This window comes from Podarcis bocagei (genome assembly GCF_964188305.1).
Source record: "Podarcis bocagei genome assembly, chromosome: 9".
In the NCBI taxonomy this organism is placed as follows: Eukaryota; Metazoa; Chordata; class Lepidosauria; order Squamata; family Lacertidae; genus Podarcis; species Podarcis bocagei.
Genome location: NC_138134.1, coordinates 4,931,689 through 4,948,503, shown reverse-complemented (window position 1 = coordinate 4,948,503; position 16,815 = coordinate 4,931,689). Strand labels below are relative to the sequence as shown.

General features: G+C 39.3%; 1 protein-coding gene across 4 annotated transcripts in view; it reads right to left on the bottom strand.

The window, feature by feature from the left end:
• CPEB2 (cytoplasmic polyadenylation element binding protein 2) overlaps window positions 1–16,815 on the bottom strand; it is a 67,729-nt gene that overhangs the window by 31,029 nt on the left and 19,885 nt on the right. For all 4 annotated transcript variants that reach the window (XM_081207717.1, XM_081207719.1, XM_081207718.1 and 1 more), the window contains exons 3-4: window positions 5,769–5,859; window positions 2,128–2,178 (exon numbers count right to left, since the gene is read on the bottom strand). In XM_081207717.1, the coding sequence (XP_081063843.1) occupies window positions 2,128–2,178; window positions 5,769–5,859 (142 nt within the window). The remainder of the gene's footprint in view (window positions 1–2,127; window positions 2,179–5,768; window positions 5,860–16,815) is intronic.

The following is a 16,815-nucleotide window of genomic DNA, read 5'->3' as shown; positions in this document are numbered from 1 at the left end:
TGGAAAATGCTTATGCTGGTCTAAACTACTTTTGGAGAAAATCTTCATAAACCACCATTTTAAACACCATTTGTACAGTTTGAAATGCATACTAAGCACTGGACTACCAACCTGCACAATTACCAATAATTAGATTAACATATTCTGCACACACACACTTGTTTGTTTGAGTTTCCAAAGTGTTCAAGGTGGTACAAGTGGTTTTCCTCCTCCCCATTTCCTCCTCACAATAACCCTGTGAGGTAGGTTAGGGCGTTAGGCTAAGAGATGGTGACTGGCCCAAGGTCACCCAGTGAGCTTCATGGCTGAGTCTCTCAGGTCATAACCCAACATTCTAACCATTATTTTTATATCACTTAGTTTCTATATTTGTGTGTTTCAAAAGTTGTGGGGTGGGAAATCCCTTAATAAATAAATATAATATCTAATCTTTACAACATCCTGTAATACCTGATTTTTGCAACATCCTATCAATTCAAGGGATGCGGGTGAAGCTGTGGTCAAAACCACAGAGCCTAGGGCTTGCCGATCAGAAGGTCGGTGGTTCGAATCCTTGTGACGGGGTGAGCTCCCGTTGCTCGGTCCCTGCTCCTGCCAACCTAGCAGTTCGAAAGCACATCAAAGTGCAAGTAGGCACCGCTCCAGCGGGAATGTAAACGGCGTTTCCATGCGCTGCTCTGGTTTGCCAGAAGCGACTTAGTCCTGCTGGCCACATGACCCAGAAACTCCCTCAACCAGTAAAGCGAGATGAGCGCTGCAACCCCAGAGTCGTCCGTGGCTGGACTTAACGGTCAGGGGTCCCTTTGCCTTTAACTGTCAATTCAAATATCTCTACCACGACTGTACTACAGTATATACTACTGTTAATAATGAAAAAAACAGATCTATGTACAGTGGTACCTCGGGTTACATACGCTTCAGGTTACATACGCTTCAGGTTACATACGCTTCAGGTTACAGACTCCGCTAACCCAGAAATATTACCTTGGGTTAAGAACTTTGCTTCAGGATGAGAACAGAAATCGTGCTCTGGTGACACGGCGGCAGTGGGAGGTCCCATTAGCTAAAGTGGTGCTTCAGGTTAAGAACAGTTTCAGGTTAAGAACGGACCTCCGGAACGAATTAAGTACTTAACCCGAGGTACCACTGTATGCTCCTATGGTCGTGGCAATTCTGATTTGTTTTTTCATTTATATGAAGTATTAAAACTTGAATTCTTCACTATTCATAAATGCAAGCATGGCAAACTGTACAGTAGATCATGGAATTCTGTGTTTATGAAACTGCAAATGCCCTCACTCTATTGTCTAACAGCATAATTATATGCATGTTTATTCAGAAGTAAATCCCACTGATTTCATTAGTTCCAAGTAAGACTTGCAATCCTATGCACCCAAGGAGTGTTTTAAATCTAAATCCTTTTAGTTGTAAACACAGGAACCAGCTCCTAGGGGCCACGGAGGCTTTAGTCCCCACAATAAAATATGTGAGGAGGCCAGGCCCCCACAAAGTTGATGGGCATTCTCATTCAAATTGCATGTGTGCACTGCATCATGTGATAGATTATGTGGGCCAGGGCTTACCCGGGCCCCCATAGTATTTTATTCAAGTTGGCACCCCTGGTAGCAAACACAATTTGCAGGAAGCATCATTACAGAAAAGCAAACTTATTTCAACCATGTAAAGTAAGTGTGTCAGATGACAAAATTTCAAATGAACTGTCATATATTGGTAGAAAATAAAGCAGATGGAGGAGGAAAAGCATACCTGAAATGCTGGAATTAGTAAATTTGGTTTCTTTTTTTTTATTTTAACGCCAGTAGTTTTATATTGATGTAAGTTTTGTGGGTGCTAGCACAAAATGGCTTCTGTGAGCAGCAAAAATAGAGAAACCAGTACTCCACATTGTCGAGTACTTCCACACACAAAATGCACTGGATACAACAATATATAACATACTGTAAAATGAGCTACTACTTTTTGGAAGTGGAAGACAGCCATGGTTCTCAAAAAAGCTGGCTATCTTTGATTATTTGTGGATTATTCAGTAACAGAATGCAGCGGTACTTAAAAAAATAAGCTTACTATGATAATAGAAAATTAAACTGCTAGAAGACTAGCTCTTACCATTTAACATTAGAAGATTGTCAGTTCCTGGATGTGGGTAATTCAAACGACCTAAGAACAAATAGTTGTAGGATTTTAGCCATTATATTCAATGGAAAAAAGAAGATGTGCAAAAATACTTAATAAAAATAAAAAAAATTCTTATTTATATCCCACTTCTCTGGCTGGGTTTCCCCAGCCACTCTGGGCTGCTCCCAGCAGAATAGTAAAAACACGTTAAAGCATCAAACATCAGACTTCCCTAAACAGAACCGCCTTCAGATGTCTTCTAAAAGACAGATAGTTGTTTATTTCCTCGACACCTGAAGGGTGTTCCACAGGGAGAGTGCCACTACCAAGAAGGTTATATACGTGGATACACCCATGCTCCATAACTCCATTTTGTTCAAGAGCAGAACCAGCTAATATTTTACTCGATTAGCCAACACCACCCTTGAGCCAACTTAAGTTGAAAGAATGAACTTCTTAACCTTAATTCTCTGGTCATAAGATCTGCAATGTGCTTTGGGATCAGCTCCAAGAGGACAAAGGTTCTCTTTGTTTCAAGAAATCCAGAAATAGTGCCGACTATTCCAAGTCTCCTTTTCCATTCTTACTATGAAAACTTCTACCTAACTGCTTAAACTCAGTTACACTGGAGAAATATCAAGCGGCTCAAATCTCAAACACATCTTCTGACACTACAGCTCAAACAAAATCATTTATTCTGGTATAGCTGGTTTTCATTTACTCCAAACATTTAAATACATATTTTAAGATAATACAAGTTCCATGAATGTTTTCTGGCTGGTACATTTTAGAATTTAAGTTAGAAAATACTAAAGAGAGAACTCCTATAATAATTGAATTCTGAATATTTAGAACCACATAACAAAAGGTTTTGTATTTTACTAAGAAGTTTTAGTAACATACAACAGCTGCTTTGTTTTACTATGATATGGAAGACTGGCATATTACCTCAAGCTCTAAATAAATCTGCTATAATCCCCAAATATATACTAATATACCGTAGCTTTTAGAATCACTGCTCTGTCTTTAGGATGACTGATGACAAATCATGAAGGGTCCCATTCATGCAGGACTTTGCATACATAATTTAGATCAAGTGAATGTATTAAATACCACTGGCTCAAACAGGCATCTAAATACATATGAAAGCAGTAATTTCTGTTTTAAGACAGATTTAATTAAACTCTATATAGATTAGCATCCTTTTTCTCATTTTTAAAAATACAATACTTGACTGAGTGAAATCAGTGTCCAGGACATACAAAAGTAAGGTCCCCTCATTTCAGATCAAAAGCCCCCAACGTGATTGCCCAGCTGCATCTTTTATTTTTAATATTCTGATTTGGCAAACCTAGTACCACCTATAATCTAACTATGGACAGCACAGGAGAAGGGGCAGCAATGGCACAATTCCATTTAACCCTGCAATTTTTGCACCTTAATCTTAAATAGTTGTAGATTCAGGTAGGTAGCCGTGTTGGTCTGACGCAGTCAAAATATATAAATAGAAAATTAATTTTTTTCCAGTAGCACCTTAGAGACCAACTAAGTTTGTTCTGGTTATAAGCTTTCGTGTGCATGCACACTTCTTCAGAAGAGTTCCTCCTTTGTTTGCTTCTGTTTAGAGAACAGAACGCTGATCAGAAGTGTGCATGCACACAAAAGCTAATACCCAGAGCAAACTTGGTTGGTCTCTAAGGTGCTACTGGACAATTTTTTTAATTTTTAAAAAATGGTTGTAGTTGCCTATGTACTTTCAAGGCAGCTGTACATTTTACTGAGCTAACATAATAGGAGAATGCTGAGCGATGTAATGTGGATATGCTCCAAATAATGCATTATGTTGCCACTCAGCAAATCTTCAGTTTAGGCTCCTAAGGAACAACTTAACAAAATGTTCTCTGCATAAGCCCCATCAAAATGAACTGGAGCAGGTGCAGCACACAATTCTGCACTCCTCGTTCCAGATTTTGTGCATGCATCTCTGGAGCTCCTCATTCAACCATTGCAGAATGACGTTCCCATTACAACTGTAAGGGTTATCAAGACAGCAATGAAAGACTGGAAGTCAGGCAATAATAGCATTTTGGGAGAAGTTGTTTAAATCACTGTGAACAAAAATAATAGAAAAAGCCCTTTCTGGATCAAAAAATGATTAGTTTTAGTAACTGTAAACTATACTAATGATAGTCCTCATCAAATAATTATTACAGTCGTGCATTTAAGGACTCATCAGAAGCCACAAGGATGGTAGGCAGACAAGGCAGTGGGAGATGGTTGATGAAGGATGGAGCCCACCACCCCTCCTCTGTATACCACATAGGAAACAAGTAGGATATCAAAATAAGGAAGCCCCCCCCCCTTCAGTGGGTTCCTCCTATGCCACCATCGAGAAAACGAGTAAAAACTTTTGAAACTTCGTGGGCTTATTTACAAGATTATATTATTATAGCTATTTAAGGACTATTAAGAGATACAAAACGATGAAAAGGCAACAAGCTGTTACTTCATAGAATTGACATTCTGTTAAATTGCTTTTCTAAATCCTGACAAAATCAAAACCCTGATTAATCCAAGATTTATTTATTTATTTATTTATTTATTCAATCAATCAATCAATCAATCAATCAATCAATCTGTGTTACCCAATTTATTCTTTAAAGTCTGATTTTCAAACATAAATACAATTCTCAATAAAGTAGCAGCACCAGCCTGAGCTCAATGGGACCTAATTCCTATTAAGTGTGTTTAGCATTGTAGTCAATACATACATTTAGTAGGCTATGGTATGCAAACTTATCTGAGAATTTGTATCCCAGGAAGTCAATGGTGCTTTCTTATCTATAGATATGTACAGGATAGTGCTGTAGATGAATTTTTAAAACAAACCCAAACTGGGCAAGACTCAGTCAGAATCTAAATCTGAAACATGCTTATAGTTCTAAATGCTTCATTTTTGATGCTACAAATGTAAACATACAGTGGTACCTTGGGTTACATACGCTTCAGGTTACATACGCTTCAGGTTACAGACTCCGCTAACCCAGAAATAGTACCTGAGGTTAAGAACTTTGCTTCAGGATGAGAACAGAAATCGCACGGCGGCAGCGCAGCGGCAGCTAAAGTGGTGCTTCAGGTTAAGAACAGTTTCAGGTTAAGAACCGACCTCCAGAATGAATTAAGTACTTAACCCGAGGTACCACTGTATTGTCAAAAGAATAAACCACAGAACCCAGGCACCCAGGGAGTTGGCACCTAGGGTTCCCAATATGCTTCATTCTTCTGCTCACCAAGAAGAAATTGATTTAATGGGATATTTGCCTGCAGCATTTCCTCATTTGGGCAGGGAAGAGAACATGTGATACTTGGATGATGGGTGGTATACAAATTTAAGAAAATAATAATATTTTTTAAAAGCCCAAAGCTCTCTCCGTATCTTTTCCAGGAGAGAACTGTGGAAAAGGGGCATAACTTCCAACAATCACATCTGAATAGGACCTATCCTGCTTTATTCAGTGTAAGCATATGATTAAACACCAATGCAACATTAATTTTTTCAAGTAAGGAAAAATACAGTAATGGTGAAAGAGCTCTCCTACAGACTGAAACAGCAACCTACAGTAGTAACATACCTTTAAGAGGATCATGTTCAGCCCTCATTATATCAATGAGTGAATTTTCCAAGGAATGCATATTCAGACTGTCATACATTCTGTTTCGATCCTAGAAAAGAACAAATACATAGAATTAAAGCTAAAAAAAATGAGAAAAGGACAGTATTTCTAGAATAAGTGAAAATGTGCTATTGTTAGAATAGTCTTCATTTAGCCTTGTAATAAAGGTCTCTACATAAAATTTCCTTCCAACTGTTGGTACAACAGGACACAGATGCTTCTCATAGACATTTTTATAAATCAGTTTTTAAAAACTTACTTTTACTATAAACTAGAGGAAATGAAATATTCTATTGTCAGTGCTTTTCCTCACAGATTGACCCATTAACCTAGTCATGCTTACTTTGAAACAACTGCCACTGAAGTACCGGTAAGTTTGGCTTACACACGTGTATTTAGCATTAACTATATTTAGCATCTAACTAAACAGCTCAGATGCTATTTGGGAATTAGAAGCGAGTGTCTTCTGAAATACAGATTGTTAAAGAAATATGTTCGAACAACAAATCAAATCAAATCTATAAAGGTTAGGTTGGCAAGAAGTAACCTGCTTGGTTTATATGTCAGTTCAACTAGATCTGGTGCTTTTCCTTTGCAAACACCATATATTTATAAATGATCAGAATATTTAGAAAGAAACAGCCTCTCTCTCTCTGGACCCAGGGTTGTAATGTTACAGGGAACATTCAGGAGACAATCACAGGAGGACACCTAGATTTGAACAGAACCATCTAAGTAAAACTGGTAGGGGAATTATGGCACAATCATTATTTATTTCCTAGAAGTGCTTACTGTCCCAAGGAAGAATTAAAAATCAGACTGTTTCTGGTGCTCCTGCTAATATATTCCTCCTCACACAAACAACTCTAGGCATGACACTAAGGTGAATGGGTAGGAAACAGAGAATGAAGAAATCTATCCCATTTCCTTGTAAAGCCAGGAGCAAAATAATGCATGTGCAGATTGTTCTGCAGGTCAGCAAACATATTTTTCTGAGAGACACTTCAAGAAGAGAGAAGTAGGCCATCATCTCAACCTTTACCCTCTAATGATTTGTTTGCCACAGATGCAGCTTCCTTCACATCTAATCTGCCTACTAGTATGGCATACCACACTGCTCTAAACTATACTATCAGGTTATATTTAATCTGACAATCAGCCATCACCTTGAAATGAAACGAACACCATGAACACACACACTGCATTTAGCATTGTTAACAATGCTACTTATGTTTTTTATTATCAAAAGGTTTACAGCAGAAAATGTCACTAATTGATTCATTTGGTTTGTTTAAAAAATGTTTTATTCAGTATTTCTTAACAGAAAGATAAAGCAGCTTATAGTCTAAAATAGTACAGTACAGAGACTGAAGCACCTTCTCTGAAGGTCTCAGTTGGAGGAGGGGAGAAGCGGACACGGAGCAATGGATCCAAACTACAAGAAAGAAGATTCCACCTAAACATTAGGAAGAACTTCCTGACAGTAAGAGCTGTTTGACAGTGGAATTTGCTGCCAAGGAGTGTCGTGGAGTCTCCTACTTTGGAGGTCTTTAAGCAGAGGCTTGACAACCATATGTCAGGAGTGCTCTGATGGTGTTTCCTGCTTGGCAGGGGGTTGGACTCGATGGCCCTTGTGGTCTCTTCCAACTCTATGATTCTATGATTCTATGATTAATTCCTCCACTTTGGCTATGAGTACCTTCACACACAATGGGTTTCATTTATCTAATTAAGTCAGAGATGACCCTCTACAACTGTTTGGCTGGTTTTGATCCATGACAGGGCCCTTTCCTTGGTGGTTCCCATGTTTTGAATGAGATGTATCTGTTTCCATCATAACAGACTTTCAGGAGGAATTTGAAAACATTTCTGTTTACCCACCCAGACATTTGATGGCCGAAAGACACCACTCTTGGCAACCCTGAGATCACTGGATGAGAAAGTATTTAACCGTTTTACTATTCTTTTAAATGTAACTTTTTTAGATGTTAATTAACTATGTTAATGGAGCTCACTGGGGATCCTTCCCCAATAGGTCCACAATTTTGATGCAGGCACTAAGTGAAACCTTCTGAGTATGCATCTATTTTGCTTAAGAAATCTTTAGGAGTGTGAGGTTTTTGTCAGGAAGTCCCTATACTTTGGAACAAATATTTGATTTGTTTCATTGTACAGTAATTAGCTTTTGTGGTACCAATTTTTGCAACAATCACCAATCCTTCTTTATCCAGAAGACAGTGTGTAAATGATACTTGTAATCTATGAAACTGATCACCATAAGTTCCTAAGGACTGGAGCAGGAACAAAAAAAGGGGTAACATCATGTCTGACTACTGTTCTTCCTGGCCACCATTCCAGCCAGGAGCCATGTTTCATCTGGCCTATGTGAGAAGTCCCTTCCCCTAAGTGATTTCCAATGGAAGCACATTGAAGAACATAAGAATACAATAATATATATTGAAGAATATAAGAATAGCAGTACAGTAGCAGGAATATTACACAGCTGTGGAGAGACTTTACTGTGACCCCCTCTTTGTTACAGTAACACTATAATATGAGCTATTAACTCTTGCTAATGTAACTAACATGCCCCAGAGATTGTTTGATTGGAGGCTACACATCTTTAAATAAATATTACTTCAATCATCCTAAAAAATCCTTCAATTTACCATCTATTTCCATAATATGTTACATTAGACAGTGAAAAAGGACCATCCTAAAATGATGGTACTGGAAAAATAAACATGGAGGCCACTTGCAGAAAATGGAATAGTATAAGCAGCAACCCAATAGTGGTGGTAGGGGACTGCTGTCTAATTTAACTCTTGAACACAATAGTGTAGTTTTCTAGGAATGTAAGTTTAGATTTTTCACATGATGAGAAAGAAAAATTAAGGATTGCATACATGTAGTTTTTCCTTTATGGTTGAATGTCTAATTTCTACTTAAAAAACCAGACACACACTTTAAAACACAGCCTAATTAGATTTGTTCATGATACATCAGTTTAACATTCTGTATTATTATACAGAGGGTCAACACCCACATACTCATCTAAATATTTACTGTTTATGCGATTCAAACAAAGCAAAATAGCATCTGATCTGATAAGAGTTCAAGGAAACCAGCTTGACTTGTAGCTCAAAACTGTCACTACAGCTCAAGTTGGTTAGTAATCATCTTGCATTCTGTAGAGTACAATATAGTAAACCTTTCTTCGCCATTACTTTTAAAATTATTGTCTGGTTTTAACTTTTCAGGCATGCTATTTTGCGTTCTATAATTTACTTCCATGCAATACAATCCCATCCTTATTTCTAAAGAGAATCATCTGAACAAGAGTCCAATAATGGGCTCAAGAGAACATGAAGCTGCAGCACTGCTGAAGCTAAGCAAATCTAAACAGTGCAGACTCATGTAAGAGAATTCCAGGAGTATATAAATTATTCTTAAAATTGTATTATTGCATGCTACCCCGTTTCTTCTCTTGCAGCTACCCATTAAACATGTATTATAGTGGCCTCTATAGTACTGACAAGTCAGGGAAAGGGGAGCTATGATTTTAAGCCTATATATCACGTCTATGTATCACCTCCAATTTCTCAGATGCTTCATCATAATGAAGGCAAATTTCTTGCCATAGGAACCTGCTTTTCTTTGTTTTAAAGCAGACATGGAGAAACATGTGGCCCTCCAGATGTTTTTCTACTCCAACTGCCATTAGCTCAAGCCAGCAGAGCCGATGATCGGAAATGATGGGAGTTGTAGTGCAGGAACATCTGGAGGGCCATAGGTTTCCCATCCCCAACTTAAAGCAACATATACATTGACTGCCATATAATAATACAATACTGAACAGTGTCGGTACTAAATATGGGCATAATTGTAACTTGTGCTTGTTTATCCTAGTTTATTGAAAAGGGTGTGGGATCATTGCCTCTTGGGAAAAACCATTACTCCAACTATTAGCTTTTCTAATCTTGGCTGCCCTTTTACAGTGGTGCCCCGCAAGACGAATGCCTCGCAAGAAGGAAAACTTGCTAGACGAAAGAGTTTTCCATTTTGGAGGTGCTTCGCAAAACGAATCTCCTATGGGCTTGCTTCGCAAGATGAAAATGTATTGCGAGTTCCTGCGGGGATTTTTTTCCTCCCCCCCCTTTTTCTAAGCCGCTAAGCCGCTTATCCGCTAAACCGATAAGCCGCTAAAAGCCGCTAATAGCGCTAATCCGTCAATGGGCTTGCTTCGCAAGACGAAAAAACCGCTAGACGAAGATACTCTCAGAACGTATTCTTTTCGTCTTGCGAGGCACCACTGTATTCCTAAAGCATTTATTTAGAATTAAATCCCTATGGATTGACTTTAGCTGTAGTAGCACAAAAAACATGAAAGATTCCAAGTATCTAAAGTCGCAATCTACACATTGCAAAACATCCAATACTGCCCAGCACTGGCAAACAACTACACATTATGGTCCACAACAATTCACTTTTTCAGTCTAAAAGACTTTTGAAAACCAGTTCACAAGTTTTCCAAAAATTTAGATTTACAGCACAGACTAGCCCATTAAAGTATTAGTAGTGTGCTTCCAAAGCACCTTTGTGACAGTTGTGGGGGGTTGGAGTGTGTGTGTGTGTGTGTGTGTGTGTGTGTGTGTGTGTGTGAGAGAGAGAGAGAGAGAGAGAGAGAGAGAGAGCTGTAGGTGTTTTGCATGAATTATTTTAATGATATAATTCATGTTTATGTTTTTAGATGTGTCATAAGAAACTTGGAGACATTTGGGTAACAAGTCACTACCAAATCTAAGAAATAAAACAACAACAACCATTATCACCAAACTTTGAATCTGAGTTTGACCTGAGTGTCCAATGCACTGTAGAACCTGAAGGACAAAACATGCACAAATATGTAGTCAGTAGGGTTCCTCCAATCAATGTTGTAATTTGAAGGTTGTAATCTAATACTCACTTACTAGGAATGAAACTGCACTAGAATTTACTCTTGGGTAAACATGCTTAGGATTGCACTGTATGTTAGCTAATGTCCAAACACAAGGAGGACCCCCTGAACAAACCTACAACCGTGTCCAACAATGTTCATGTGAATGTAAGAAATTCATGCAGGGATTCTGAACTAGCAACAGACGTTTTAATAGCAAGAATACACAACACTATTTTCTCCCAAAGGAGCAACATGTTCAATGAGGTTACAAGAAGCTATCCTTGAGCACTCCTTGGTTCTGCTGCCTACAGTGCTAGACAGTGTTACCAGGGAACAGCAACAGAGGGAACTTACTCCTGCAACATTCACATGAATAAACAATGAAGGAGCCAGAACAGAATGTTACTCTTCTCTTTAAAGAGCATTCTGTACCCTTGTTTCTTCCTCATTTTAATTCTTCACTCAGTGTAAACAGTACAGAAATTAAATAACTGCAAGTACTTAAAGCACATTCGTTAATCTGAAGTTTCCTCAAATATGACCTAAGTGCTTGGGACATTTGCAGGCATCTAGCCACTCTCCTTAAATGAGCAATGCAAAGAAATAGAGGAAAACAACAGAATGGGAAGAACCAGAGATCTGTTCAAGAAATTGGAGAAATGAAAGGAACATTTTGTACAAAGATTACCATAATAAAGGACAAAAGTGGTAAGGACCTAACAGAAGCAGAAGACATCAAGAAGAGGTGGCAAGAATACACAGAGGAATTATACCAGGAAGATATGGATGGCTCGTTACCCCAGTTAGTGTGGTTGCTGACCTTGAGCCAGACATCCTGGAGAGTGAAGTCAAATGGGCCTTAGAAAGCACTGCTAATAACAAGGCCAGTGGAAGTGATGGTATTCCAGCTGAACTATTTAAAATTTTAAAAGATGATGCTGTTAAGGTGCTACATTCAGTATGCCAGCAAATTTGGAAAACTCAGCAGTGACCAGAGGATTGGAGAAGATCAGTCTACATCCCAATTCCAAAGAAGGGCAGTGCCAAAGAATGCTCCAACTACCGCACAATTGCACTCATTTCACACGCTAGCAAGGTTATGCTTAAAATTCTACAAGGAAGGCTCAAGCAGTATGTGGACCGAGAACTCCCAGAAGTGCAAGCTGGATTTTGAAGGGGCAGAGGAACCAGAGACCAGGCCGGAATTAAGATTGCTGGAAGAAATATCAACAACCTCAGATATTCAGATGACACAACCTTGATGGCAGAAAGTGAGGAGGAATTAAAGAACCTTTTATTGAGGGTGAAAGAGGAGAGCGCAAAATATGGTCTGAAGCTCAACATCAAAAAAACGAAGATCATGGCTACTGGGCCCATCACCTCCTGGCAAATAGAAGGGGAAGAAATGGAGGCAGTGACAGATTTTACTTTCTTGGGCTCCATGATCACTGCAGATGGTGACAGCAGCCACAAAATTAAAAGACGCCTGCTTCTTGGGAGAAAAGCAATGACAAATCTAGACAGCATCTTAAAAAGTAGAGACATCACCTTGCCAACAAAGGTCCGTATAGTAAAAGCTATGGTTTTCCCAGTAGTGATGTATGGAAGTGAGAGCTGAACCATAAAGAAGGCTGATCGCCGAAGAATTGATGCTTTTGAATTCTGGTGCTGGAGGAGACTCTTGAGAGTCCCATGGACTGCAAGAAGAAACCTATCCATTCTGAAGGAAATCAGCCCTGAGTGCTCACTGGAAGGACAGATCCTGAAGCTGAGACTCCAATACTTTGGCCACCTCATGAGAAGACTCCCTGAAAAAGACCCTGATGTTGGGAAAGATGGAGGGCACAAGGAGAAGGGGATGGCAGAGGACGAGATGGTTGGATAGTGTTCTCGAAGCTACCAGCATGAGTTTGACCAAACTGTGGGAGGCAGTGGAAGACAGAAGTGCCTGGCGTGCTCTGGTCCATGGGGTCACGAAGAGTGGGACACGACTAAACGACTTAACAACAACAAAAAGCCACTCTACTACATTGTAAATCCTAAGCATGCTCACACAACAGAAGGTCCAATACTCTCTCTCTCTCTCGATATATAAAACACCCCACAAACTTATACAGTGGTACATTATGTTACGAACTTAATTCGTTCCGGAGGTCCATTCTTAACCTGAAACGATTCTTAACCTGAAGTACCACTTTAGCTAATGGGGCCTCCTGCTGCCGCCACCGGTGCGCAATTTCTGTTCTCAGTCTGGTGCAAAGTTCTTAACCCGAGGTACTACTTCCGGGTTAGCGGAGTTTGTAACCCGAGGTGTTTGTAACCCAAGGTACCACTATAATTTATTAACTACATCTTTAAACAATGGCAAAAAATGCATCTTAGACCAGGGGTCATTTCACGGCCAGGCAATCACTACTGAGAAGGTCCATTCCGTGCCACCATGCTACATCCTGTGTCTGGTGATGTAGCCAAGAAAAATGCATCTCCTGTTGATCTTAACACATGGATAAGCCCATGAAGGAGAAATTATTCACATATTCAGGCCACAAGTCATTTATGGTTTCATATATCTACACCATCACCTTGGATTGGGATTGGAAATGTATAGGCAGCCGCCACAGGTTCTTCAGGACTAGTGCTATATTGTCCTAACCTGGTGTACCTAGTTAACTTCCTAGCAGTTGCATTCTACAGCTTCCCAAACAGCTCCTCAAAAAACTTTACAGCAATCAAAGTAGGATGTTATCAGAGCAATTGTTGGGGAACCTGAAGCTGAGACTCCAATACTTTGCTGGGGAACCATGCAGAACTTTTATGAAATTTTACAATTATAGCAAAGTATGTATTTCAAATATAAAATCACTAAACAAGCAAAGCAAAAATAATAATCCGAGTCAATATAGGTTAAAAAAAATCCTCTAAAATATATGAAATCAATTACAGAGGAACTGTGGTGGACTGACAATAATGTCAGTACTAGGTTATACTTACTCAACTTTGTTATCTGTCAGGTAGAGGACAACCATGTTCCTTCATGTTTGTAAAGACAATAAAATCACGCCAAGCTGCCAAAAACAAGTCATGTCCACATTGACTCAATTTCCACATCCACTTAAACTTATGTATCAGTTTCTCAAGTAATGCTGCTTCCTTAGACCTTCTGGTAGCAAGAATCTATAGTTACTGCACAGAAGTCACACCAGGCACATGCCACCAACACTGACTGCAGATAACAAACTGTTTATTAGTTTGCTACTTTTCATACTTCTATGATGACCTAGAAATAAATTTAAAAGAGCCAGTTGCAGCGAGTTTTTTACAGCCTGTCTTGTAATGGCTCTAATTTCACTAAAACTCACTGGCAAAATTCCCAAACTCTGTGGCTTCCCCACCACATATGAAGGTAAGTTTCAGTTACCTGAACTCTCTCCAACATAATGGAGAGGATCTAGGGTTGATATGACATACTTCTGTGGAATAAGATAGCAGTTATGAATTAGTTTTAATAATGATCCCTTAATAAGAGTTATTGATTTGAAAGGTTTATCCCAAAGTGAGATCAGTTGTCCATCATCTATTTCTACTTAACTATTTTCTTTTCAACACATACAAAGACCATCTACTGCACCTTCCTCATGGTTTATCAGTAACCTATACATGTTTGGGGCCAAACCCGTCTTACTACTCACAGTCTCCAGCAAACAAAGTAAGCCTTCTATAGGCAACATCATAAATCTCAGGCTTCAACAAAAAAAGAGCACAGCTGAACCCAAGAGAACCATGATAGTAATGTGGCTCTAAAATTCTCTCTAACCATGTGTTCAGTAATTAGTGTTCTGCATAAAGAAATTGGAGAACCAATACAACCACTTAGCACACCATACCTCAGACTCGAAAGCTCTGTCTATTGAAGAAAGAGGGATGAAAAACTAACAGCAACAATGGAGACACAGCTGGCATTAAAATAGACATGTTAGATTCCCAAACCTTAAACTTTGCCAGCATCACACAATTGTTGAACCAATGGAAGGACCTAAATTTAATCTTTAAGAAGAGGAAATACACCTAAGAACACAACCTAGGAGTACCAAGTAGTCTTCACCTTGTGAAGGTGAGACTGGCACCAAGGAAGCCTCTCAGGGGACAGCTGATATGCTACCAACAAGAAGGCCCTTCTCCTGGTAGCTACCATTTGGCAAGGGTATTAGGAGTAGAGACCCTGAAGAGTAGGGGTAGGGGAGAAATTAGATAGCATTTACATTTAAAGGTGAACCTGCCCAATGTTCACTTCTGAAACAATATAAGAACCAAATGCAACTATCATTCAAAATTTGCACTTATCTGAATTTTGCAGTGCAACTCTCCAACCAATGTTTATAAAATTGCCTGTATCAGTGGAAAGTGTTCATAAAAATGAATATATTTATGAAAATAACATACAAAATATTAGGGGGAATTCTTACAAAATGTGTAGTCAAAACTGTACAATAAACATGTAATTATTAGAAGAAATTTGTACTAAAATGCTGATAAATTTTCATTATTAATATTTCTAATCCACAAATTGCTGCAGAAATTTGGAAAACTGAAATTAGAAAAATCAGAAACTGAGAACACCAAAGTTGAAAGGTATGCTCATCCCTAAAGAAGACTATCTCAAAATGTGGGTGGATATAACTGGGAGAAGATTATTTTAAGATGTCCTGGTCCTAAGCCAATTGAGGGCATTTAAGGTTAAAACCAAGAGTCAGAAAAGAGACTGGGACCTCATCTGCACTATACATTTAATGCCGTATCATATAATTTTAAATAGTTGTTGGGTTTCCCCAAAGAATCCTGGGAACTGTAGTTTAAGGATTGAGAGTTGTTAGAAGACCCCTGGTTTGACAGCCAATCCCTCTTCCCTGGGAATTGTAGTTCTCTAGGGGAAAAGATCTCTCCTAACAACTCTCTCTCTGCATCTTTAACAAATGACAGTTCCCAGGATTCTTTGGGAGAAGCCATGGTTGTTTAAAGTATTATGATGCTGCTTTTAATGTATACAGTGGTACCTCCGGCTATGAACTTAATCCGTTCCGGAGGCCTGTTCTTAAGCCGAAACCGTTCTTAACATGAGGTGCGCTTTCGCTAATGGGGCCTCCCGCTGCTGCTGCACCGCCGGTGCGCGACTTCCGCTCGCATCCCAGGGCAAAGCTCACAACAAGGGGCAACTACTTCCGGGTTAGCAGAGCTCATTACCTGAATCATTCGTTAGGAGGATGGGATGTAACACGAGGTTCCACTGTAGTGCAGATGAGGCCTGTCAGCCAGTGTAGCTGATAAGACACCAGCATACTGTTACTGAATCATCTAGACCCAGTTCACTATCTTGCAGCCCAACTGTACTTTCTGGATATTTTTTTTTAAGAGCCTGCATACACAGTGTGAAAATAATCCTGAGTATGTTTATGTGACACTCTTGGGCAAAATGGTACCTATGAGGAGTATCTCTGGCACCTGCCGTGCTTCTGAACCCATATATATATATTCTCACTGTCCCCAACATTATGTGCTGGTAAGGACAGGTTAGCTTTGCTTCCCTTGAGAAGTATGTAACAATGAAGGAGGAAACTGGAAGAGCAGCACTCTATTTATCTGCCCAGAGTGGCTGGGGCAACCCAGCCAGATGAGCGGAATATAAATAATAAAATTATTATTACTTCAGCTCTGTGCTCCTCATGGATTGGGTCAGCAGCTGAAATGCTGATCTAAGCTTTGAAAAGCACATTGAGTTGAAATGAAGTGGGAAAGAACATTACCCTTCCAAGTTTGTCTTTCATCTTTCTATACTTTTCAAGGCTCAGACTGCAACCTGAGCAGCTGAATAAAAAGCAGAGCGGCCAAGAAGGTGGGAAAGGAAGGATAGCTGAATCAGAGCAAATGTCAATTCAAGTTTTCCATGGATTGAAGTTTGCTCTGACAGAGCTTTAAAGAGCAGGTTTTCATGGTGGAGGGAGAGGTGCTTGGACACAGAGCTTTAAATTGCAGACTGTCTGTAAGGAATGGAGGAAAGGTAAGTGTGGAAAA